At 44.7% G+C, this 26,821-nt stretch overlaps 2 protein-coding genes across 8 annotated transcripts; one reads left to right on the forward strand and one right to left on the reverse strand.

Annotated features, from left to right (window-relative positions):
* Positions 1 to 277: 277 nt before the first annotated feature.
* On the forward strand, positions 278 to 5,178 carry HSPA5 (heat shock protein family A (Hsp70) member 5). Its single transcript, XM_027615070.2, has 9 exons — positions 278 to 386; positions 468 to 687; positions 790 to 1,021; positions 1,442 to 1,579; positions 1,925 to 2,037; positions 2,131 to 2,521; positions 2,675 to 2,912; positions 3,234 to 3,401; positions 4,262 to 5,178. Exons 2-9 carry the CDS (start codon positions 566 to 568, stop codon positions 4,822 to 4,824), a joined length of 1,965 nt encoding a protein of 654 aa, XP_027470871.1. The 5' UTR covers positions 278 to 386; positions 468 to 565; the 3' UTR covers positions 4,825 to 5,178.
* RABEPK (Rab9 effector protein with kelch motifs) lies at positions 2,854 to 26,334 on the reverse strand. Of its 7 annotated transcripts, none has more exons than XM_027615074.1 (8): positions 23,344 to 23,492; positions 20,638 to 20,795; positions 17,031 to 17,183; positions 13,233 to 13,394; positions 10,525 to 10,674; positions 8,066 to 8,215; positions 7,409 to 7,588; positions 2,854 to 2,981 (listed from the first exon to the last, which is right to left on the reverse strand). In XM_027615074.1, exons 1-8 carry the CDS (start codon positions 23,484 to 23,486, stop codon positions 2,968 to 2,970), a joined length of 1,110 nt encoding a protein of 369 aa, XP_027470875.1. In that variant the 5' UTR covers positions 23,487 to 23,492; the 3' UTR covers positions 2,854 to 2,967. The 7 variants fall into 7 exon arrangements, with proteins under 7 accessions (XP_027470875.1, XP_027470874.1, XP_027470873.1 ...); XM_027615073.1 differs by lacking the exon at positions 2,854 to 2,981 and adding an exon at positions 26,308 to 26,334 and having other exon boundaries at positions 7,271 to 7,588; positions 23,434 to 23,492; XM_027615072.1 differs by lacking the exon at positions 2,854 to 2,981 and adding an exon at positions 25,420 to 25,491 and having other exon boundaries at positions 7,271 to 7,588; positions 23,434 to 23,492.
* Between the last annotated feature and the right edge of the window lie 487 nt (positions 26,335 to 26,821).

The raw sequence follows: 26,821 nt of genomic DNA on the forward strand, positions 1-26,821 counted from the left end.
GGCGGGACTTCTGCCTTTACCGGCGGAAACGGCCTCCGGGTGAGAGGTCGCACGAGGGACAGGCAGCTGCTAAACCAATGGGGCCTGCGCCTGGGGCGGATGTTTCCTCCCATTCGTGGCTGTCGGGTGCGGCCAGCAGCCAATGAGTCCGCTAGGGGGGGCGTAGCCGTGACGCTAGTTGCGGAGGAGGCCGCTTCGAATCGGCGGCGGCCAGCTTGGTGGCCTGGACCAATCAGAGGCCTCCAACGAGCAGGGCCTGGGCCAATCGGTGGCCTCCACGACGGGGCTGGGGGGAGGGTATATAAGCGGCCTCGGCGACAGCGCGGTCGACGCTGGCCGGGACATCACAGAATCATCGACTTGGGGGCTTTTTGTGAGGCTGAGAGGTAAGCGCCGCGGCCTGTCTTTCCGGACCTGCCCTTCGCCTTGTCTGCTGCTCCTGCTGACCCTGGGCCCTGTACCCTCAGATCAGTAAGCTCGGTGCGCTCGGGTGCTGCGGCCCGTGGCTGGATTGCCTGTGACGTCCTGCCTGCCTGCTGACCGACTGGCCTACAGCGCCGGCAACATGAAGCTGTCCCTGGTGGCTGCGGTGCTGCTGCTGCTCGGCGCGGCGCGGGCCGAGGAGGAGGACAAGAAGGAGGACGTGGGCACGGTGGTCGGCATCGACCTGGGGACCACCTACTCCTGGTACGTGGGGTTTGGGGAAAGGGGGGAATGGGGCGTGGCCACCTGGGCTGCTGTGAGAATTGCGGTGCTGATTCCTTGCGTTCTTGGTGATTTTTCCGCCAGCGTCGGGGTGTTCAAGAACGGCCGCGTGGAGATCATCGCCAACGATCAGGGCAACCGCATCACGCCGTCTTATGTGGCCTTCACTCCTGAAGGGGAGCGTCTGATCGGCGATGCAGCCAAGAACCAGCTCACCTCCAACCCTGAGAACACGGTCTTTGACGCCAAGCGGCTCATCGGCCGCACATGGAACGACCCGTCCGTGCAACAGGACATCAAGTTCTTGCCTTTCAAGGTTCGATGGGGTTTTCCTCGCCCGGTTAGAGGTGGGCGGTGGTGGTCGGAGTATTTAAGATTAAGAAGTTAATGAAAAGTTGTTGAGACAACAAAAACGACGCAACCATGGTGTAGCTGTAATAACTTGTATTGAGTAATCTTGGTATGTTACAAAACTTGCTTAAAGTAAGCTTGGCGAACAAAGTCATTTCACACATAACTATTCTTTCTACATCGTTTAGGATTAAGAGCCCGATTAAAACCGCAGAGGCTTGTCTTTGTAAGGCACCCATAGTCCTTAAGTATTTCTAGTCAATATGCGGTTCCAAGCGACCAAAGTAAACCAAACTATGGGGGGAAGTGGGACTCAGACAGCCCTCTTGAAGTTTTAAATGTTCCTGCATCTGTGTCTGAAAACAGTAATCATTCTTTAAAATAGGTGGTTGAGAAGAAGACTAAACCATACATTCAAGTTGATATTGGAGGTGGGCAAACAAAGACATTTGCTCCTGAAGAAATTTCTGCCATGGTTCTCACCAAAATGAAGGAAACTGCAGAGGCTTATTTGGGAAAGAAGGTAAAATATTTCTAGAAAAATGTTAAGTAATTTTATTTTTCCTATTTTTGATTTATTATGTTGTGTAGATGCCGTTATTGTTTTAATAATTTGAATCTGAATGACATCCATGTATATTGGTTTTAATTACTTGCGTGTTTTACTGTAGGCCAACAAAATATTAGGGACTTTTCACGTGTTACCACTTAACGCTTGCAAATCCATGAGTATAAAATTACATGTATTATACACATCTAACCTGGAAACTAGTTTCTTGGAAACTAAAATGATGGTTTGAGTGCAATTTATATAAGAGTTAAAACCGTGTGATAAAATACGCTTAATTACTTTTTGTTATCTTTTTAGGTTACCCATGCAGTTGTTACTGTACCAGCCTATTTCAATGATGCCCAACGCCAGGCAACCAAAGATGCTGGAACTATTGCTGGATTGAATGTTATGAGGATCATCAATGAGCCGTGAGTGTTGAATTCAGAAGTATGGCATATTTGCCAAATGGGGGAAATGTAAACTTAACTAAGCCTTTTTTTCCTTTCTCCTTCTCTTAACAGTACAGCAGCTGCTATTGCTTATGGCTTGGATAAGAGGGAAGGGGAGAAGAATATCTTGGTGTTTGACCTGGGTGGTGGAACTTTCGATGTGTCTCTTCTCACCATTGACAATGGTGTCTTCGAAGTCGTGGCTACTAATGGAGATACTCATCTGGGTGGAGAAGACTTTGACCAACGTGTCATGGAACACTTCATCAAACTCTACAAAAAGAAGACTGGCAAAGATGTTAGGAAAGACAACAGAGCTGTGCAGAAACTCCGGCGGGAGGTAGAAAAAGCCAAACGGGCTCTGTCCTCTCAACATCAAGCAAGAATTGAAATTGAGTCTTTCTATGAAGGAGAAGACTTCTCTGAGACTCTGACCCGGGCCAAATTTGAAGAGCTAAATATGGTATGTTCCTTGATTTTTTTTTTTTTTTTTTTTTTTTTTTTGCTTTGCTAATGAGATCTAGTTAGACTCTGTGTTTGAGATACTGCATTTAGATATGTAGACAATGTCTAGGCACAATAGGCATCATCACAGTAATTGTGTTTCCTGTTCTAGGACCTGTTCCGTTCTACCATGAAGCCTGTTCAGAAGGTACTGGAGGATTCTGACTTAAAGAAGTCTGATATTGATGAAATTGTTCTTGTTGGTGGCTCTACTCGAATCCCAAAGATTCAACAACTGGTTAAAGAGTTCTTCAATGGCAAGGAGCCATCCCGTGGCATCAACCCAGATGAGGCTGTAGCGTATGGTGCTGCTGTCCAGGCTGGTGTACTCTCTGGTGATCAAGATACAGGTATGGCACTGTCACAGCATCTTCCATGGTACTTCAACAGCTTGATAGGAAGAGTCTAATTATCTGTTGCTTTAGAAGGTAATAGAACATGAGCAACAAGGTCACATAGCTAGTAAAGGGTAAAGTGAGGACAACATCTGGCTCAGTTTCAAGATCATTAGCAGCTATATTTAATTCACTGCTTCTGAAATGATTTTGCATAGAACCTCACATTAAATGGCAAGATGGAGAAGATAAAGTGACACAGTTCAGGGGGACACTGCTTGGTAGTGCTCCTGCGACTCGAATTAGAATTTAACCTTAATTAACTTACCTTTGCAGGTGATCTGGTACTCCTTGATGTATGTCCCCTTACACTTGGTATTGAAACTGTGGGAGGTGTCATGACCAAACTAATCCCAAGGAACACTGTGGTGCCCACCAAGAAGTCTCAGATCTTTTCTACAGCTTCTGATAACCAACCAACCGTTACAATCAAGGTCTATGAAGGTAATACCCTACATTTGTGAATGACACACTATGTTTTTGAGAAGTATGAGTTCTTCATGTATTCTTTTGAAATGAGAAGGGCCAGAAATATCTCCTCTTTTCAGACGGGGTACCTAATATGACTAGTGTTGAGTTTGGTAAAGTCAACCTGAAAATCTAGTTCTTACTTAGCTACCTGGAACTCTTTGCCTTTAAAAATAACTTCTGGGGCGCCTGGGTGGCTCAGTTGGTTGAACGACTGCCTTCGGCTTGGGTCATGATCCTGGAGTCCCAGGATCGAGTCCCGCATCGGGCTCCCTGCTCGGCAGGGAGTCTGCCTCTCCCTCCCACCCTCTTCCCTCTCGTGCTCTCTATCTCTCATTCTCTCTCTCTCTCAAATAAATAAATAAAAATCTTAAAAAAATAAAAACTTCTGAGGGGCGCCTGGGTGGCTCAGTCGTTAAGCGTCTGCCTTCGGCTCAGGTCATGATCCCAGGACCCTGGGATCGAGCCCCACGTCGGGCTCCCTGCTCAGCGGGGTCTGCTTCTCCCTCTGCCTGCCACTCCCCCAGCTTGTGTTCCTGGGCTCACTATCTCTCTCTGTCAAATAAATTAAAAAAAAAAAAATCTTAAAAAAAAACTTTTGAGCTGGCTCCTAGAAAAAGAGTTCATAATGCTGTAGAGAAGAAATTCAATTAAAAGTTAGTAGTAACTTAACACAGTCCTACTTGCTACTCCTTATAGATCAATACTGACCCACTTCTAGCTTGATAAGTATGCCCTTGCCACAGTAGGCTCCAGCAGACTGAAGTGTAAGGATCCAGATGCACTAGTGGTTGTCAGTAACAACTAACAAGTTATTTTTTTGGTGTAATTTCTAGGTGAACGACCCCTGACAAAAGACAATCACCTTCTGGGAACTTTTGACCTGACTGGAATTCCTCCTGCTCCCCGTGGGGTCCCACAGATTGAAGTCACCTTTGAGATAGATGTGAATGGCATTCTTAGAGTGACAGCTGAAGACAAAGGTACAGGCAACAAAAATAAGATTACAATTACCAATGACCAAAATCGCCTGACACCTGAAGAAATTGAAAGGATGGTTAATGATGCTGAGAAGTTTGCCGAGGAAGACAAAAAGCTCAAGGAGCGCATTGATACCAGAAACGAATTGGAAAGCTATGCCTATTCTCTAAAGAATCAGATTGGAGATAAAGAAAAGCTGGGAGGTAAACTCTCCTCTGAAGATAAGGAGACCATGGAAAAAGCCGTAGAGGAAAAGATTGAATGGCTAGAAAGTCACCAAGATGCTGACATTGAAGATTTCAAAGCTAAAAAGAAGGAACTAGAAGAAATTGTTCAGCCAATTATCAGCAAACTCTATGGAAGTGCAGGCCCTCCCCCAACTGGTGATGAGGAACCAGCAGACAAAGATGAGTTGTAGACATTGCTCTGCTAGCGCTGTAATATTGTAAATACTGGACTCAGGAACTTTCGTTAGGAGAAAATTGAGAGAACTTAAGTCTCGAATGTAATTGGAATCTTCACCTTGGAGTGGAGTTGAAGATGCTATAGCCCAAGTGGCTGTTTACTGCTTTTCATTAGCAGTTGCTCACATGTCTTGGGGTGGGGGGAAAGGAAGAATTGGCTATCTTAAAAAGTGGGTAAAAAAGCTGGGTTAGGGTATGTGTTCACCTTGGAAATGTTCTATTTAACAATTGGGTCATGCGCATCTGGTGTAGGAACTTTTTCTACCATAAGTGACACCAATAAATGTTTGTTATTTACACTGGTCTAATTTTTGTGATAAGCTTCTAATTAAGTCCATTGCTTCAAGGTTAGAGTCTCACTTGTGTGGAGGGGGTTGGGGTTTTTAATACTTTCAGAAAACTTGCCTAACAGTCTAGTTTAAGAAATGGGTGGGGGACACCTGGGTGACTTGGTTGAGCATCTGACTCTTGCTTTCTGCCCAGGTCATGATCTCCATGTTGTGGGGTCAGCTTGTCCATCTCCCTCTGTTTCTCACCCCCCTCTTCCCCCCCCTTTTCCTCCTCTCTCAAATCTTAAAAAAAGGGGGGGGGAGAGGGGCACCTGGGTGGTGCGGTTGGCTAAGCAATTGACTTGGTTTGGGGTCAGGTTGTGATCTCAGGTCATGAGATTGAGCCCCCCCATCGGCTCCGTGCTGAGCATGGAGTCTGCTTGAGACTCTCCCTGTCCCTCTGCCCCTTCCCCACACCCCCCCACAACATAAAAAAAACGAGGGGCGCCTGGGTGACTCAGTTGGGCGTCTGCCTTTGGCTCGGGTTGTAATCGAGGTCCTGGGATCGAGCCCCACATCAGGCTCCCTGTTCAGCAGAGTCTGCTTCTCCCTCTCCCTCTGCCCCTCCCCCTACTTGTGCTGGCACACCCACTCCGCCTCTCTTTCTCTGTGTCAAATTAATAAATCTTAAAAAAAGAGAAAGGGGCAGGAAAGGTAAACATTCTTACCTAGGCAAGGGCCATTTTACAGTGCCCAAGGGTGGAATTGTCTTGAACATACTTGAAATTTCTGATTTCCCCCCTTTTTTTTTTTAAACTTTCTGGTGGCTTTTTATTACTAAATGCTTCGCAGTGGCTGGAGTTCTAAGACTTGCTATGAGTGATGGATCACTGATGGTAACTTTATACACTTGGATTCAATTCACAATTTTAGGATATAAAGGTGTATTTTAAAACCTCTGCTATGTCAGAACCTCCATCTCTGACATTTCTCATTAGTGGTCTGGAGGGGGGGTTCTAGGATGGTGACCCTGAAACTACTTTGAGCCCTACTACAATTGTGGATCAAAGGCAGTCATTTGTAACAAAAGAGGTTCAAGATTACTTGGATTGGCTCCCTGAGGGGATGATCTAAATGAATAATTTTGTGTGATCAATAAAGGGCAAGCTCTCTGGTGCTAATAAGAAATCCAATACTGCTCAAGGATAAATATTTTATAGGTGGGCAATCAGCTGAAAGGTTAATTTGCTAACTGGCAGAACTGGAACCTGATGGCATGATTATTTTACTCTGAGGCCCAGATCCCTGCTGCAGTGCCCCAGAAGCATTTGGACAAGCCTGGAGTGTAATACCAAAGGTCTTCAGGCCAAGTTCAATACAAACCTTAAAAATGACCTGCAGTTGGGGCGCCTGGGTGGCTCAGTTGGTTAAGCGACTGCCTTCAGCTCAGGTCATGATCCTGGAGTCCCAGCATCGAGTCCCGCATCGGGCTCCCTGCTCGGCAGGGAGTCTGCTTCTCCCTCTGACCCTCTTCCCTCTCGTGCTCTCTCTCTCTCATTCTCTCTCTCTCAAATAAATAAATAAAATCTTTAAAAAAAAAAAATGACCTGCAGTGCTGTGTGCTGTGATGTTAGCAGGTGGCTGGGAAAGACAAGGGCCAGTCTTCATCCCTGTCCCCAATAGCTCTCACTACCAAATGCCAACAGGCTGCACCTCTTTCTGGAGAGCAGCTCTGAATACTAGAAAGATACACTTCAACCTGTAAATGTCCACTCCCTGATTTATACAGCCTAATTCTGCAACATTTTGGGCGTTAATTTTTTTTTTAAAGATTTTATTTTTATGTAATCTCTACACCCAATGTGGGGCTTGAATTTACAACCCTAAGATCAAGCGTCACATGCTCTACTGACTAAGCCAGCCAGGTGCTCCTTTGTGATCAATATTCTGAAGCAATCACACCTACTTAGGCTGTATTGCTGGTAAAATCCTTTTAATAGAGGTTTTTGCACTTGGGCTATCCATTTTTTCACCTACCAAAGTAGGTAAGAGCAAGAGGGCTACATAGTGCAAAAAAATATTTTGGAGGTATAAAACAGCTAAGGTTTCAATTAACTTTTCTGAAAGTTTGTCATTTAATAAAAATGTAGAATTTATTAGTCAACTACAGTCACAATACAGTCATTATAGATTTCCCCTTCTGTATTCATCCCGCCGAACACAAAACAGAGCAATGTGTCTGTCTGACTTTCCTCATGTAAATCATCACCTTGGGTCACTCCTTTGTTGGTGGACTCCCCTTTCTCAGTATCACAGTTTAGAGTGAGAGAATTTGAATCTTCTTTCTCAGAAGTACACATCACAGGCCATGGAATGACACACATGGAATGATCCAATCGTCCAGGGGGTAGAAAAGTATCAAATTTAAGCAAGGTCCAATGCTGCTTTTCTATGTTAGAGAAAAGACAAATATACAAAGACTCTGTGTTAAGACATTTCCAGAAATGCTCAGTGATTTGCTGTATCAGCCCTAACAGAAATAGGAAATAAAAGAAAAAAAATCTGGGGCGCCTGGGTGGTGCAGCTGGTTAGGCATCCGACACTTGGTTTTGGCTGAGGTCCTATTTTCAGGGTTGTGATGTCGAACCCTGCATCTGGCTCTGCGCTCAGTGTGGAGTCAGCTTGGGAGTCTCCCCTTCCCTCTGCCCCTCCTGTTCTTGCTGTCTCTCTCTCTCATAAATAAATAAATCTTAAAAAAAAAAAAACAACTAATGGCAGTGTTACTGCTTCCATGATGTCATTCATTCCCTAGAAGTTTGGTTTTCATTTCTTTGGATTTAGATGTGGAGAGAAAAGCCAAAGCACTGTAATACTTTTCAAAGAATGGTCACATTTGTTTAAAGACCCACAGTGAACACCTGCTCACCTATGTGATACTGGTACATTGTATCCAGGGCTCCTGTGGGAGTCATCCCTCCAAAGATATACAGGTGTTTCCCCACAACCACAGCTGAGTGGGCAGCACAGCCTGTGGGAGATGACCCAGTGGGACTTAGCTTCTGCCACTTCATGTCACCTGCCAAGAGAAAGAGAGCGGGTACAATGTGACCTAGAATATGGACTCCCACCTTACCTGTCAGACTCCTGCAGTGTGCAAACCAATCACGGAAGGTCATTCGCTAAGCACTCTGGGAGGTAATACAGCAAGGTTTAATGGACACAGAAATCACTTGGGGGAGCTTCAAATTCTGTTTGGGTGTCCAGGGAGGGAGGAGGACCTCAGTAGTCGATAGTTTTAGCGAGCATCTCAGGTGATTCTGATGTAAGCGGTCTTTGGAGTACACTGAATAATAGGATATTATCTTTGGTGATTGTCACCATTTACTACTTTGGAGCCTGGAAGGAGTTGAGTTCCATGTCTGTGTGTGCATGTTTTAAATACTAGCAGTTTCTTAGAAAGCAGCACCTTTATGAGTGCTGCCTAGGCACTTTAAAGATTTTGCTTGCTCACAACAGTCCTCTGAAACTGCTATTACTTCTGCCTACTCTCTTTTTACTGGTGAAGAAACGAATCAAAGAGGGAGATACTTGTCCAAGATCTCACAGCCAGCAAGAGGTACAGCTAGCCTAATACTCGGGTCTGATGCTAGAACCTGTGTTCTCCACACTGTAAGGTGCTACCTCAAGCACCTGCTCCCAACCTATTTCTGCAAGGATATTTGCATCTTTTCAAACAAGCATTGAAATGAGGCATGATATTATTGGATTTTAGGTTTAGAGAATTACCAGGGTAGGAAAGGAAGAGAAATAGCCAGAAAGTAGTTCCTCAGCTGAAGGAGTAGGACTTTCTTTTTTAAAATACGCATTAAGGAGCGCCTGGGTGGCTCAGTTGTTAAGTGTCTGCCTTCAGCTCAGGTCATGATTCCAGGGTCCTGGAATCGAGCCCCAAATCAGGCTCCCTTCTCCCTCTCCCACTCCCCCTGCTTGTGTTCCCTCTCTTGCTGTGTCTCTGTCAAATAAATAAATAAAATCTTAAAAAATATATATGCCTTAAAACCCCAGTTGAGGGGCGCCCAGGTGGCCCAGTCAGTTAGTATCTGCCTTTGGCTCAGGTCATGATCCCAGCGTTCTGGGATCAAGCCCTGTGTCTGGGTCCCTGCTCAGCAGGGAACCTGCTTCTCCCTCTCCCTCTGCCCCTCCCCCCTCCCCCTGCTCATGCTCTCTCTCTCTCTCTGTCAAATAAATAAAGTCTTTTAAAAAAATCAATAAATAATTTAAAAATAAAATCCCAGTTGACTGCTGCAAGGAACACTTCTGTGAAGATATTTTCCATCTGTCAATTCAAGGCAGGGGACCAGCATCTCAGAGTTGGAAGGGAGACCACCCAACCTAGCCAAAACAAGAATCCCAGCCAGTATCACCTAGCCTCAGATGTCACCAAGCCAGAGAATCCATTGTTGGGCAAGGTAGCCCAATACACCACATAGCACTTCTTGTGCCTTCTGCCCACTGTTCCAATTCTTGTAGTCTAAAGTAACGCAAAAGATGTTCATTTGTTTGTCCATTCAAGATACACACTCATCACCCTCAATCTACCAGACACTGCGTTAAGGGCTGGAAATAAACTGGGAAACAAAAGAGACATAGCCCCTGCCCTAAGGAAGCTCACAGTCTGAAAGAATGACCCAGAATAAGTCAAGGATCTCTATGACACATCAGCCCTTTAGACCCTTAGAGACAATTGTCATGTTCTCCCTAACTTTCCTCTTCCTGGGGTGTGTGTGTGTGTGTGTGTGTGTGTGTGTGTGTGTGTGTGTGTGTGTGTGTGTGTTTAAGATTTATTTATTTGAGAGAGAGAGAGGGAGAGCACAGAGGGAGAAACAGACTCCCTGCTGAACAGAGAGCCCCATGTGGGACTCAATCCCAGGACCCTGAGATCATGACTTGAGCCGAAGGCAGATGCTTAACCAACTGAGCCACTGAGGCACCCTTCTTCCTGGTGTTTTCAACCATTTAGCGTGGCAATTCTGGTCACCAACCTCCAGACACACTCGAAGTTGTCCATGCCCCTCATGGGCATAAGGTTAATCATTAATGTCAGCCAGGGAATCCAGTCAGGAAATACAAAGCATAATGAATTTTAATGAAAGAGTAGGGTTGTTGGAAGCATAAGAGATAATTAATGCCTGTGTATATAGCAAGTACTCAGAAAGGGATTGCTTTCATTGGTATTATTATTATTATTCAGGCCACATTTGACAGAAATCTAGCCAAGATTCTGCTGGCTGGCCAAGGTATCCATACTTATGAGCAAAGCTGTATTCTGTCAAAGATATTTTATTTAATTTTAAGCGGACAAGCCCCCATGCCCTCTACCCTACTTACTTATATCAATGCAATGGAGATCATCATAGAATTTGTCCCCTGCCAAGCCTCCATGGATGAAGAGCTTTGTCCCTGCTGCCACCATCACATGACCATGCCGGGGGGATGGAGGTTTGCCAAGTGTCTCTGGCTGTGACCAGGTCAGAGTGTCTAGAAAAGTAAATTCATTGACATCTGATGAAAAAGCTAGGAAGAACATGAGAAACAGACCCAAGCTTCATTTCCCAGCAAGCAGAGATGCTCAAAGCCGAAAGTGACCTTGGGGTCATTCACTCCAACGTGCCAACCCAATCCAGGCCTCCCTTCTCCTACAGCCTGTACAGCCTCTGCCTGAACACTTCCAGGGCTGGAGAATTCACTACCTAACATGCCTGCCCCTTCTACAGGACATTAGGGAACTATTCCTTGCTTTGACCTAGAACTGCCCCAGAGTTCAAAAGAATGAGTGCTTCTTCCCTGACAGGCCTTCAGAGTCTTCCTTTTTCAAGACGATATCTTTTAATTGATTTGCTGGAAGCGTGGGGGAAAAAAAGACTACTTTAGGAGTTAGCAGGGCCTGCCAAAGTGGCAGTATAGGGTGAGCGTTAGAACACGGGGCATGGAGTTAAAACTGGCTCATTTCACTGAATAACTTTGTGGCCTTGCACCAGGGAATTCCTTAAGCTCTAGTTTTTACAGTTGTCAAATGGGGATAAAGATACTACCTAGCTCTCAGGGTTAAAGTATGGATTAAATGAGATGATGTACATAAGGCTCAGGCTCAGAGGAAGCACTCAGTGCATGAAAGGTTGTGTTAGAATTACTGTTTGTGGCATGCCTGAAGGTTGTGCATGGAGCCCCACTGTTCAAAGGAATACAGTTTGAAATAATCTGAAAAAGGTTTATGCACAAACACATTCATCACAGCATTGTTTGTAATAGAGAAGAACTGAAAATAGCTTCAGTGCACCAACAGGTGAATGGTTGTTATTGCTACAGTCAAGATAGAATACTATGTATTTATTAAAAATGTTGATAATTGAGGCACCTGGCTGGCTCAGTCAATAGTGCATGTGACTCTTAATCTCAGGGTCAGTTCAAGCCCTACATTGGGCGTGGAGCCTACTTAATACAAACAAATAAATAAAAATATTGAAGACTTCAAGATCACAGGGGAAGTGCTTAAGTGAAAAATATAGGATACAAATATTACATGTAGAATTATCTCTGCTATTTTTAAAGATTTTATTTATTTTATTAAGTAAACTCTACCCCCAACGAGTGCCATGCTCTACCAACTGAGCCAGCCAGGTGCCCCATCTCTGCTATTAAAAAAAAAAAAAAAAAGATTGGATGGAAACACACTGAGATGTTAATACTTTGGGAGTGATAGTATTTTATATATATATATGTATATGTATATATATATATATATACATTTTCTTCCTCATTCCTTAGAGTTTCATGTATTCAAAATCAACATTATTTAACGTTTTAAAAATTGCCTTAAAAGATTTGCAAAGTCCGTTCTTTCAGGAAAGAGAAAAGTCATACTGTGATGTGTCTTCATTCTTCTAATTTTACTTTGTAAGTTTGAAATTTTGATTATTGCATCTTCTCAAAAAAAGGGCTGCATCTCTCGTGAAAAACACACATGAAAACTATTTTTGTCACATGTTATTTGTAAATTGTTATTCATAAATGCCTACTAGTAAGAGGAAGAAATGCAAATAAATGCTCCTTACACAAAATCCTGGCAAGAGGTCTCATAATTCTAAATGTTTGCGTCATTTTCACCCAGTAATTCCACTCCATCTCCTCCATATAAATGTTTGTAATACATACAAAAATTAATGTATATGTTCACTGTAACACTGTCAGCAAAAAGTCAGTCAGTAGGAAAATGAATGAATGAATGAGTGAATAAGGAATACCCACAGGATATGCTCTGCAAGGGAATTGGTAATGACTTAGAAGACATCCATGATCTGTTATTAAACAGAGGGATCATTAACAGTTCATATTCCTGAGGTGCTCCCTATATGCCAGGTACTGTGCTATGCACTATATCACATTATCTCATTTAATCTTTCCAGCTTTTTAGTAGGCACTATTACTATCTCTATTTTGCAGATCAGCAAACTAAGACCTAGAGACTAATTAACTAATCGAAAGTAATCCAGAAAGTAAGTGTCAGATCTGGTCCTGCATCCAGGCTAGGTGGCTTCGAAATACATGCTTTCTACTCCTGAGATTTAGCCTCACCCCTGCATAAGTAAGCTGTAGAACGGTATTTATAATCTGATCCCATGTATGTGTTTTAAGGTTTCTATATCATTTCAAAATTCACAGAAAATTCATAAATGTCCATTTACACATATATGTATGATTTAGAAATGCATAGGCAAGTCTGGAAGGAGACATCAGGAACTGTTAAGAGTTTTCCCTCTGTTTGGGGCGTGGGAAGGAAAGGCTAAAGGGGAAACTTTCACTTTTTTTCCTTTCTAAATTACACTGTTTAAATATTTTAAATTGATCATTTATACCTTTTTAAATGCACATGTCGCTGTGGGAGGAACATATTAGCTAAGGGACGTGTTGAAGACATCTAAAAGTGAGACACTCAGAGTGTCATTTTCTATCCCCTGCCTCCTACATCAGGTAAGCTGTAGGCTGGGGTGGCTCTGACCTGGTTAAGTGGCAGCCCCAAGGGGCCCGCCAGTCCATACTTGCGTCAAACACATGCAGCTTCACATCCTGCACAGGCTGGGCACCTCTCTCTCCGCCCCCAAAGACATACAGTTGGTTTCCAATGGCTGCAGAGGATGTGTGGAATGTTCTTGGAGATGGTGGAGGGCTGATCACCTCTGGCATGGTCCAAGTCCTCGTTTCTGGTCCAGAGAGAGAAGGCAGGCACCTAAAATATCCAGGCTGATGGACCTCTGATCTTGACTCTGAGGCTAGGCAGGGTTACCTTCCACACCCCCAACCCCAACAGGGACAGCAGAGGTCCAGGTAGGTAGGGTTCTTGTGCCAGCGAAGTCAAGGCGGGGTGGCAGGGGATACTGAGAATTTTCCCAGATTGAGTCAAATCCCCAAGATTGAAAAGTCACACACACAATTGAGAATGAGGTCGATTTGTTTTTGGAGATCTTCCTTCAAACATCCTCTCTGAACGCTCTTCTCCTTTGCTCACTTCCCTGCCCTGGGCCCATTCAGAGGAGCCCAACACCTGCTAAAATTCTCCCCACTAGAGGCTAGAATTAAATGTTCCCAATTTCCCAGAACACGTGGCCATTAAAAGAAAATAGACAAAGCAATCACAGTGTCAGTAGTAATAATAATAGCTCCTTCTAAATAGTACATACTAAGTAAATATTAGTTTCTCCATTTTACAGATAAGGGAACTGAAGCAGAGACAGATGAAGTCATTTGTTTAAAGTGACATGGCTAGGGACGCCTGGCTGCCTCAGTCGGTGGAGTGTGCAACTCTTGATCTTGGGGTTGTGAATTTGAGTGCCACGCTGGATGTAGAGATTTACTTAAAAAATAAAATCTTAAATAAAATAAAATAAAGTGACATGGTTAATAAATGGCTGAGTTGGGATTCAGATTCCATTTGGATAACACCAAGATCTATGTATTTTCCACTCTTCTGACTTGAGAATAAAATTTAGCCACCTGGGAGAGGTGCAAAGAAGCTTCTCTCTTTTTAGAATACAGCATGAGTTTTATAGAAACAGATGCATTAATCAAGCACCCTCCTTGTGCAGAATCACTGTCCTTAGCATTCTGTCTGTCGTCCCCACTTAACTCTAGGAGGTGGCTGGAAAGTACCTCATTTTGCAGATGAGGGAACTGAAGCTCAGAAAATTTAAATCCTTCCCCCCAGGTCACAGCGCTTGTGAGTAGCAGAGCAGAGGTTTGAACTCAGATCTGTCAAGCCTCCCACACTCGCACCACCACCACAGCACACCAGGAATTATTTCTTGCCTGGGAAATTCTGTGCCTTTTGTAAAGGTCTTCATTCAGCATATACAGAGTGCCACAGAAAGCATCTGTAATATGTATGGGACTCAAACATGAACCTCGAGACGAAACAAGTCTCAGCCTATATCCAAAGCAAAATGTAATTATCTCTAGAGCTATGAATCTTGGGGAGCTTTTGAATCTTAAGGGGAGTTAGAAGGTGCACAACCTCCGGGATCAGAAGATCCTGAGATTGTGTCGCTCCCAAGTCAAAACACTAGCACAAATAATTACAAAGGAGTCCTAAGCCATTTGACAAACTGGCCTTAGTAACAAAATAGCTAACGATTCACATTTTTCCTATTTCTCGGGCATGGTGTCAAATTATACTTTCTAGGAGAGGAAAGGGATCTGGTAGAAAATCAACTCCTCTGACAGAGGCTTCCCAAATTCTCTGTATTTTATTCAAATGGATGCCATCATTGAAAATCAACAGACCAGGGATCCAGAACTGATTTCCATCTGCCAAACCATAGCTACATCAACCACAACCACAATTATCGAGCATTAACTGTGTACTAGGCATTGAGTAAATTTAAATCCTTGCCAAACTTAACAAGGTAAGAACTATGACTAACCCAATGTGATGGAAGACCACCTGTTTGCAAACAAGCATCTGATTGAGAGAGCACTGGGCAAGAGCTGACTGTCATGTGAAAAATGTCCAGGTTGCTAATCGTTAACAAAATGTATATTTAAATAAATAGATACAAATTTGTTGGTCTATCAAATCAGCAGTGTTTAAAAATGATAAATTAAGTGTTATCTGGCTGGCTCAGTCAGGTGGACCATGTGACTCTTGGATCTCAGGGTTGTGAGGTCAAGCCCCACATTGGGCACAGAGATTACTTAAAAACAAAATCTTGGGGGCACCTGGATGGCTCAGTTGGTTAAGCATCTGACTCTTGATTTCAGCTCAGGTCTTGATCTCAGGGTTGTGAGTTCAAGCCCATGTGAGTTTGAGCCCCATGTTCAAGCCCCCGGTTGTGAGTTCAAGCCCCATTAAAATTAATAAATAAAATATAAAAAAAGAGAGACAAATTCCGTGCCAGTCAGGAGTGAAAATGCACTATTGATCATAGCTGGAGAGATGCGCAGTTGGAAAATTCTGGAGAGCAACTGGGTAGCATGTATCCAAAGTTTTTTAGTTCTGGGTATGAATTCTAAGCAAATAATTGTCAATGACTTCTGAACAAAGATGTTCACACTTCTGTTATTTATAATGGCAAAAATCTGAAAACAAACTAAATTATGGTATTATCACAAAATGGAGTATCATGCAGCCATTAAAAGTGATGTTAAAGCAAAGTTAATAGGAAACCATTTCTACAGTAATTATGAAATTCAAAGGAAAAAGGTACAATAGTGTAGGGGTGAAAAAGTATGAACTCAGACTTACAGAAATGCAGAGAACTAAAAGAAAGGAAGTATACAGAGAGGTTATCAGTAGCCTGAATGTCACCGGATCGTGGATGTCTTTTGTCCACTTTACGCTTTTCAAATATTTTACAATGAATTATGTTTATAAAGAGAAAACAACAAAAAAAAATTTTAACTACAATTTTTAACAAAAAGACAAGTCCACCTCCCATGGTGGTTCAGGAACATCCTCTCAGGAGAGATGTTCCTAAACTGCTTCGTCTGTGATAAAACTGCCAGTGACACTAGGCAGGAACTTTGCACTGTTTGGCTAAAAGAAACATAAAAGGAGGATCTAGGTCAGGGTTTCTTAACTTTGGCACTACGGGCATTTGAGCCTAGATAATTCGCTATTATGGGGGGCTGTCCTATGTGTTACAGGATGGATAGCAGCATCTCTGGCCTCTGCCCACTAGACGTCAGTAGCAATCCCCCAAGCCCTGAGCTTGATCACCAAAAATGTGTCCAAACGTGGCCAAATGTCCCCTGGGGGGCACAACTGCCCCCACCTGAGACCCCCTGATCTAGGTGACAGGTTCTAGGCTGGTTTAGTCACTGACTCCCTGGTGACTTTAGGAAACTCACTTCCCCTGGACTTGGGTCGCCTTGGCATAGCTGTTCTCTGAAGTTTCTTCTAGCTTTGGCTTTTAAGAAGTTGATAATTGGACATGTTATGAGGTGGGGGTGGGGGTGGGGATGTAATTCTGTTATTTTCATATTCTTCCAGAAGTTAAAATTCCTATTTTCAGGCACCTGGGTGGTTTAGTCAGTTAACCGTCCACCTTCAGCTCGGGTCATGATCTCAGGGTCCTGGGATCGAGCCCCATATCGGGCTCCCTGCTCAGTGGGGGGGTCTGCTTCTCCCTCTCTCTCTCTAGCTCTCTCCCCCACTCATGCTCTCTTGCTCTCTCAAATAAATAAAATCCTTAAAAAAATTAAAAAATAAAAATTCCTATTTTCTATGAGGTCAGTAAAGTTAAATGAATTATTCAGGACAATCCAAATGAGTTTTGCTCCAGGAAATGGAATTGGATTTCTTTCTTTATTTAGGTAAATGAAAATAACTTTTGGCTACTTACCAGGATTCAGAACTTGTAGGCAATTTCGATTTCCTGACTGGTCAGCACCTCCAAACACCCAGATGGTATGAGGTGCACAAGAGGGAATGAAGCTGGCATGCTCGTAACGGGGCAAAAGGCCCTCCGCGGCAGCCAAATCCCACCGGTGTGTTCCTAGAAGACATTTCATTCAGCCCCTGCATTGGAGCTGCCAATTGCTTCTATCAGTTGACAGCCTTGGGGGACAGTAGTGAGGAGAAAAGGGTCCAAGGCATAAGTGAACAACCATCAGGTCACTAACAGGGAATATAGTCAAATTCTAAAAAGTTCTATAATAGAACTTCAGGGGCTGTCTGCCTAGTCCAGAAATGCTTCTCTAGGGAAACTGTCCCCGTTCTCCCAACCATGGGGGTAGAGATCACAGAAGACCTATTTGTATTACAACACCTTGACTTTGATTGGGTCAAAGGTAGTCACTTGACCCAAAATGGGTCAAAGAGATCCTCCTTCCAGAGAAGTTGGAATTCAAACAGATTTCTGGATTTCTTCTATCATGTGTGGAGAAGCAGCTAAAGCCAAAGTATGAAGAAGAGAAAAGAAACGTCTACATAAAGAAGCAGATCTCCCCAGAGAGAGTGAGGGAAAAAGTAGATGGTTTCTGATGGCTTTCCAATTCCTATTTCTGCTCTTTCCTGAGGCTAGGCTGTATTTCCTATGTTTGGATTCTTCCTTTTTTTTTTTTTTTTTTTTTTTTTGCTAGTTTAAGAGAGTTTCTATTACCTGCAACTAAACAATTTCTGGCTAAAACAGGTTCACAAATGCCAAGGGGAGTAAGCTATTATCCCCATTTTACAGGACACTGAAGCCCAGATGGTTTAGACAGGTTAGCCAGGGTCCCAAAACTAGTACTAGGTCCCACCAAAGATGTACATGAACTAGACAGTGAGTTTCTTGAGGGCTGGCAGAGATTTCACTTGCTTTGATTTCCTACTGCCGGGTGTAGAAATTCAAATGCCTATGTAGGAGTGAATGTGGCAAATTGGGGGATGAGAACCCCACTGAGAGGCGGCATCTCTACTGTTGTCATGTAGACATGCAGGCCTACTGATGTCAGATCTCCCAAAATTATCAGGAGAAGCCAAACCATTTCCATTTTTATATGTAGACCCTTGCACATTCATTTGGTGAACAACTCAGATTAAAACGATAACAGCAACGTGACATGGACCTAACAAAACGTATATGTGGGCCACTGGTTTTCTTCAGCCCATGGTGTATAGCACAGAGTGGTCACCATTCATTCCTTCTTCATTCATTCACTCATCCATCCATCTATCCACCCAAATACTTAAAAAGCACCTACTCTGGGCACCTGGGTGGCTCAGATGGCTAAGCGTCTGCCTTCGGCTCAGGTCATGATCCCAGAGTCCTGGGATCGAGTCCCACATTGGGCTCCCTGCTCCTTGGGAGCCTCCTTCTCCCTCTGCCTCTCTCTCTCTCTCATGAATACATAAATAAAATCTTTAAAAAAAAAAGCACCCACTCTGGGGGCACCTGGGTGGCTCAGTGGGTTAAGCATCTGACTCTTGATTTTGGCTCAGGTCATGATTTCAAGGACAGGAGATTGGGCCCCGAGTGGGGCTCTGCGCTCAGAGCACGGAGCCTTCTTAAAGAATCTCTCCTGCCCTCTCTCTCCGCACCCCCCTTCTGTTTGTGCCCTCACTCACTCTCTCTCTTAAAAAAAAATTTAATTAATTTTTTAAAAAGCACCTACTCCGTGCCATGCACTATGGTAGTGGCTGGGGGTACAATGGTGAATAATATAACTATGTTCCTTGTTTCCAAGGAGCTTATACCCTTGTGGGGAAGACAGACAAGATACAATCACATGTGATAAGGGCTGTGAAGGGGGAATGGGAAAGTGAAGAATACTATGGAAATATAGAGGGCGGGTTATGACATTGTGATTTATATTAATATATACGTTATCTTTGTCAGTTCCAGGCACAGAGCTCTTAAAATCCTTGGAATTTCCCAAATTATAAGATTGAAAAAGGTGTCTTATGTAACAAGCTCCTGTCAACCATACCTGGGTTTATGTATAAACCCAGGGGGGGACTTCTGGAAAGCCCTAAGGATGGAGGCTGGTTGCCAGGGGAAACAACCATATGATCAGAAGGTTGGGACTTTCAGCCCCAGCCTCCCACCCCCACCTCTGGGAAGGGTAGAGGGTCTATAGGTTGAATCAATCACCAATGGCCAGTAATTTAATCAATCACACCTATGTAAAGAAGCCTCCAAAAAAACCCAGAAGAAGGAGTTTGGAAAGCATCCAGGTTGGTAAACACATGGAGGTGCTGGTAGGATGGTACACCTGTAGAGGATATGGAAGCTCTGTGCCCTTCCCCCATGCCTTCCCCTATGCATCTCTTCCATCTGGCTGTTCCTGAGTTATATCCTTTTATAATAAACCAGTGATCCAGTAAGTAAACTATTTTCCCAAGTTCTGTGAGCCACTCCAGCAAATTAATGGAACCCGAGGAGGGGATCATGGGAATCTCTGATTTATACTTGGTAGGTCAGAAGCACAGGCAATGAACTGAACTTTTGGGTAGTGTCTGGAGTAGGGCAGGGGTGGGAGAGTCGTATAGGACTGAGCCCTTCACCTGTGGGATCTGATGCTAAGTCCTGGGGGATCTTGTCAGAACTGAATTACGTTGGAGGATACTCAGCAGGTGCTGCAGAATTGATGTGGGGAAAGATCCCCAGACATTTGGGGGCCAGAAATGAAGTACTGAGACTAGTGTTGAGAGGAGAGGTATGAGTAGAGAAGGAACACAGAATGGTTTCTCCTTTCCAATGGTAGTGCCTAAACTAGTCCAGAAGTATCAGGGGAAGCTTCCTGATGGAAGTGATCATTAATCTGAGATCGGAAAGATGAATAGTAGCCAGGTGATAAGGAAAGGGAAGAGCCTTCCAAGCAGACAGAGCAATATGTACAAAGGCTTGGAGACCAGAGATTCAGACATGTCCAAGGAACTGAAGGATACTCAGTGTAGCAAACGTGGGTTTGGGAGAGCCAAGAAATGAGTTGGGAAAGGCTTGAAACATGGGAGTGACATGGTCAGATTTGTATTTTAGACAATACTCTCCGGCTAGGTATAGAAAATGCACCATCCAGGGGTAAACTTGGAAGCAGTGAGACCAGGGAAGAGGCTGTTGGAATGTCTAATAGAGAAGCAATAATGCTTGGACTGTAGTGGTAGTAGGCAAAATGGACAGACAAGGATGAAGATGGCGACACTTAGGACTTGGTGATTAATTGGATATGTGGATAGAAAAGGAGGTCTTTTCCTCTGTCTCCCAGAGGAATATTTGATGAAGGAATGGTTGGATGTTCAGGGCTCTAAACAGACTCTGTATCCCCCAAAAAGAAGATATTGGTTGGGTGGATGTGTTCCAGAGGTCTTCTGAGACCTTAGGGACTTCTCAGTGATGTTCATTTTCTTAGAGGAGAACCCTGCTCTCTGGCCTGAACTGGTGTTCTTACGAATGCTCTGGTCATGTCCAGTAGCACCAGCCCTGCTCTCTGGCCACAAGGCACCCACCCCACTGCTGCTGGTCTTACCCAGATCCATAGTGTGCACATCTGAGAAGCTCCTGTTTGGATCTGCTCCCCCAACAATGAAGACCTTCCCTCTCTTGGCGTCACCGACTGGGGGTAAATATGAACAGCTGTGGCCAACCCGAGCACAGGGGCCGTCTCCAGGGGGGGTCAAGGTGTACCTGTCAGAGGGAGGATGTATTCAGGAGACCCGGGCAGCGATGTGTTCTTTCCACTCCTCATGAAATACTCCCCAGATTGAGGGCTCTTATACACACATACACACTAAGTTGTATCCAGCAGAGCGGTATTTTCCCGATTAATAATACTACCTTCCATTTGCACATAACCTTTGACTTTTCAGTTTTGTCACTACTTTTGTCTCACATTAACCTAACGGGGATGCACTGGACTAGTAACTGTCTCCATTGGGTGGGCAGGGAAACTGACAGCCAGAAAAGTTCAGTGGTGTGTCCTGGCACGAGATGGGAGTCATGAGTATGGTTTGTGAATTCAGGCAGACCAGGCGCAAGCCCCAGGTCAGATGCTTTCGAGATGTGTGACCCTTCAGAAGTCATTTAACCTTTCTAAACCTTCCTTAATTTCCTCGTTTGTAAAATGAGGATGGCTGTAGTTCTTACCCAGGAAGGGGAAACAAAGGTCTTGTAACAGTGCAGGAAGAGCTCAGTAAATGGTGGCTAGAGCTTCAGGTGCACTCACATAGGAACCTACTGCCCTAACACTCTTTAGCCACTAGCCTGAGAGGCACTGTCAAGTAATATTCTCCAGGATGTATTGATTTCAAGAGCTTTCCCAGATTATTTATAACACTTGAGTTGATGGAAGCCAGAGCTAGGACTCTGAAAAAATCAAATATAGGATCCATCCATCCCATTCTCTAAAGTTGTTCTGAACACTGACTCTAAAAACATACTTCAAATTTCCTGGTTGGAAAAGAAAATTCTGTAGCTGTTTTTCAGGACCTGTCTCGTTAGACCTCTCTGGCATTTGGTAGTCCTGACTCTTCCTTCCTTCTCAAACCTTTCTCCTTATCTGGTTGCCCACATCCCTTCCTTTTGGTTCTCCACCCATCTTTTTGGCTGCTCTTTTCTGTTTCCTTGCTCTGACTCCACCCCCACCAGCTGTCCCCTGAGCCTCAGTACCCCTGGATTCTCTTCCCTCCTCTACGTTCGCTTGCCCTATCAAGTTCATCTGCACTGATGGTTTGTTTCAGTTACCACCCACCTATATATTCATCAGTGATTTCCAAGTCTCTATTTCGTTTCCAGATCCCTCTTCTGATAACCAGATTCACACATCCTATTATCACCTGAATGATTACTAACAATGTACCATGCCTGCTGCTAACTTTGTTACAATCCTGGTTTCCCTTAATCTGCACAAAACCCCTTTGAGGACTATTATCATCACCTGCTTTTTACACCTGAGGGCCCAAGACTTAGAAAGGTTAAATAACTTATCCAAGAGCACACAGCCACCCAGATACATGGTGAAGAAGACAGAAAGTTCCTGCCCTCAGAGCCCTTACAGATTAGTTGGGAAGAGAAACATTAAACGGAAAATTTCACAAATATCCATTTTAATTGTGTTGTAAAGGAGTACAAGGGAAATATTGCATGACAGCATATTATAAGGGGACTTTACCCTATATAAGGAGAGGTGGGAGAAGAAGGTGGTCGAGAAGGCTTCCTGAAGAAGCATCATTTGAACTGAGCTCTGAAGTATGAGTAGAAGTTAGCTGGGCAAAGAGAGGGATGAAAGATGGAGGGAAAGAGTGACCCAGGTAGAGACCAGCACATACAGTACCGGCGTTTGCAGTGCAAGGCATGTTAAAGAAGACAAAGAGAACAAAGGATGAGTTAGGGTACTTGAGGTTGGAAAGACAGGCAGGGACAGATCGTGCAAGGTCCAATGGGCCATTTTAAGGACTCTGCTTTTTATCTTAAGATCAAAGAGGCACAAGGGGCGCCTGGGTGGTTCAGGTGGTTAAGCATCTGCCTTGGGCTTGGGTGATGATCTCAGGGTCCTGGGGTTGAGCCCTGTTGTTGGGCTCCCTGCTCAGTGGGGAGCCTGCTTCTCCCTCTCCCTCTGCCCCTTCCCCCCTCTTCATGTGCTCACACACTCTCTCTCTCTCAAATTAATAAATAAAATCTTAAAAAAAAAATCAGAGAGGCACAAAAGGGTTTTAAACCAGGGAATGCCAGGATCAGATTTATGCTGGCTGGAGAATAAGAGGGGACACCGGGAAGCCAAACTGAAAGACTCTCCTCCAAGGTCCTACAGAAGCACTGCATTCTCCCTGAAGCCTTCTGTGAACCCTGTTTCAGTACTGACCACATTTCCTCACCATCACCCGCTCAGTGCAGCCCATGTGATGCCAAGACTTATCACCTTTGTACCTTCAGCACCTACATAGCAGCTGCCCCTGCCAGGCCAGTGTTAGCTGAATAAAGGGTTGGTTGAGCCAGCGGCCGAGAAACAGTAAGGCCAGTTTAATCCAAATCCACTTCCCTGAAAATCTTAAAAGTGAGTCACAGCTTGAGGGAAGACACAGTGTTAGAGCTGAGGATGCCAGATGGTCAGTGCCTTGGATTTTAATAAAATCAACATCTGCTCTGTGATAATTATTGCCCCACTATGTTTCCTCTGAAGACCTTTTCAGACAGTGTGAGTCTAATTACCAGCAACTACAGACAGTTTCATTCCTACCCTTTTTCATAGATGGTCAAATATGTTAGTAAACTACGTAAAATGAAACAAAACTCATGCTTTTCTCTGTCTGACTCCTTCCTTACAGACCATGTTGCTTTCCTGGGCTTGCCTCCAGGCTCCAACACTGGTAGCAGCTTCATGGTGTCCTATGCATAAGAAAGAAAGGTACTTTTTAGACATTTATGATTATCTTCCACCTAAAACAGAACAAATCAGGTCACTTCCTTCCTTAAAAACTTTCCTTTTGATGTGCCACTTTCTAGGGTCCGATTAATTTGAATAAGCATTACCAACCCTTTGATATAAACTTATATTTGGGACGCAAATATAACACAATTTTATTAACACAATTATAGAAGTTTTTGGCTAAAGTTTTCTGTGTGTCTGTGATTTTCAATTAAAAAAATTTTCGGGGGGGTTGGTGCCTGGGTGGCTCAGTCGGTTAAGCGTCCGCCTTCCGCTCATGTCATGATCCCGGGGTCCTGGGATCGAGCCCCACATTGGGCTCCCTGCTCAGCAGGGTGTCTGCTTCTCCCTCTCCCTCTGCCTGCCGCTGCCCCTGCTTGTGCGCTCTCTCTCTCACTCTACCAAATAAATAAATAAAATCTTAAAAAAAATTTTTTTTCAGGGGTCATAAAATGTTCATGTTCATCAAAAGATAAAATGTTTTATGTTTTATTTATTTTTTTAAGGTTTATTATTTTTTTTAAAGATTTTATTTATTTACTTGACAGACAGCGAGAGAGGGAACACAAGCAGGGGCAGAGGGAGAGGGAGAAGCAGACTCCCTGCGGAGCAGGGAGCAGGACATGGAGCTCGATCCCAGGACCCTAGGATCATGACCTGAGCCGAAGGCAGACGCCTAACGACTGAGTTACCCAGGTGCTCCAGGTTTATTTCTTTTAGTAATCTCTACACCAAACATGGGGCTCGAACTCATGATCCGGAGATCAAGAGTTACATGTTCTTCCAGCTGAGCCAGCCAGGCACCCCAAAAGATAAAATATTTTATTTATTTTTTAAAGATCTATTTGTTGGGGGGGCAGAAGGAGAAGGAGAAAGAGTCTCAAGCTGACTCAGCCTGGAGTCTGTTGAGTGGGCTGGATCCTACCACTCCAGGTATCACCACCCCAGCTGGAAACCAATAGTTGAAGGCTTAACGGACTGTGCCACCCAGGCACTCCAAAGAAAATATTTTAAAAGGCTGGGAAATACTGAACTCTTGAATAAACCCTGGCCTCAGCATGACATTGAAAGCCTTCTGGACTCAATCTTCTCAGGAACTCAGCTCCACAGTTTCTTGCTATAGTGAGCTATTCTTGCTATATTTGTTGTTTCTAACATGGCAGGCCCTTTCATATCTTGCATCTTGTGCTACTTCCCCTACCTGAAATGTCCCTTCCCTTCTTGTCAACTAGGAAACTCCCAGTGAACCTCCAAAGCCCAGTTCAAATGTCCCCCGGCTTCTCAGTATAACCTTCCCTGATTTGTTGCTTTTCATTTACATCCTCAAGTTACTTCCTTCTCCCTCTGAAGGTTATCTATCAAGCCACCATCATTGCAGGGATCACCCTGAATGTAATTATCTATTTAAAGGTCTCTAGATTAGATTCTAGACTAAATTCCAACAGAGGTGGGCCTCTCAGATTCATTCAGAGAACCTGCCAATGGGCTCAGCTTAGAGTAAAACTGAGGGATGAGTGAATGAAGAAAGAAAACGGATGAGATTTCTGGGAGCTAAATGGATAAAACCAACCTTTGGCCTAAGCCCCTGGCCGCGGTCCCCAAAACCCAGTGGGGTAAACTTCGCATGGGCGGGGACTTCCTACAGCCACCGCTGTCAGTCCCATCCCCCAGGCCCATCCCCGCGTGGCCCCGATAGAGGATAGGAGTCAGGGTCGGGAGAGCACAGTCTGGTTCCTTTCCGTCAATGTGGCCGGACCGGAGTCCGATCACGCCCTCCCCACGGCTCTCCACCCGGCCCGGGGCCACTACCCTAAAGGATGCGACCGCCCCCGCCCAGGATAGCGTGAGACCCACCGCCCGGAGAACCCCAGACCCGGACCGCATTACCTGCGGCAGCTTAGGACAGTCCCGGGCTGTGGCTCCGCCCCAACGTGGGCGGGGCTTGGGCCGTCGCCCCTCCCCCAGACCCGGAAGAGGGCGGTGGCCAACCGCTCTCCTGCTCTCGACTCCCAGGACCCGGCCTCCAGGGCGCGCCCTTGGAACCGGACCGGGAGAGCTCCTCGCGCCGCCCGCCCGGAGAGTCTGCCAGGCTGTGCGTGTCTCGGTAACCAAACAGGCCGGCCGTCCCTGGGGCCGGTCCTCCCAAGCGGAGTGAATAAGCCAGGGCTACTTGGAAACGATTTACAAGCGAAACGCCGGGGGTTGGGCGTCCACTTGGACGACCCAAATTCCTTCGGCAGCAGGACTAGGGAGGATATTTTCAGTTCAGCGGCTGTTGGAAATGGTTTTTTGAAAGGGAGAGTTAAAGATGCTTTCCTGGGTGTGAAATCTCCCTGCGCGGTCCTAAGGCCACTTCAACCTTTGGCGCCTTAAACAGCTGACTCATTCCATAATTAGCGTTTGTGACTATGGCAAGGAACTATGCTGAACCAAATGGGGCCCCTGGCTTCCTGGAGTTTACAGTCTAACTTAGAGAGAGAGAGATTAAACAGAAAAACAAATAACTAGGTACATTTGCAAAAAGTGCAAGGAATAAAAGTTCATCAGTGAGAGTATTCTTGGGGAAGTTACTTTTCTCTGGGCTTCAGTGTCACCCATCTGGAATACGGAGCTAATAAGATTTCTGTCACAAGGTTATGGTGGGGAATACATGAGCTAATGAATATAAAGTGCTCAGAGTAGCACAGAGTTGGTCTTCTGTAGAGTGTAATGCTATTCCTAGCTATAAATGAAGTTTAGATACAGGTCCTGAGTTAGACTGCTCGTTTGACTTACCTCTGGTCTCCAAAACCATAGGTTCCCTGCAGCTTTCCTGAAAATGGAGAGGTGGCTCGCCTATGTCTGTGTTCCAGGAACCCCACAATCATTTGGGAAGACGGAGGTCAGTTGTTGTGTCTTAGGATATAGAAGAAAAAGCTAAGGAAAGACCACAGGAGCTCCTCAAGTATAGAGCTATGGTACCCTAGTGGGAACCAGACAGACATGCTTGGGTTCAAATCCAGGCACCTGGGTGGCTCAGTTGGTTAAGCAACTGCCTTCGGCTCAGGTCATGATCCTGGAGTTCCGGGATCTAGTCCCTCAGTGGGGAGTCTGCTTCTCCCTCTGACCCAACCCCCTCTCATGCTCTCTCTCTCTCAAATAAATAAATAAAATCTTTTAAAAAAAAATCCAGGCTCCAGCACTAACCATGTAACCCTGACATTTGGCAAGTCCATTAACTTCTCTGAGCCTCAGTTTCCTCATCTCTAGAATGGGGATAGTAATACCTTGAATACCAATTCTTGAAATT

Source organism: Zalophus californianus, chromosome 13 (assembly GCF_009762305.2).
Source record: "Zalophus californianus isolate mZalCal1 chromosome 13, mZalCal1.pri.v2, whole genome shotgun sequence".
Taxonomy (NCBI): Eukaryota; Metazoa; Chordata; class Mammalia; order Carnivora; family Otariidae; genus Zalophus; species Zalophus californianus.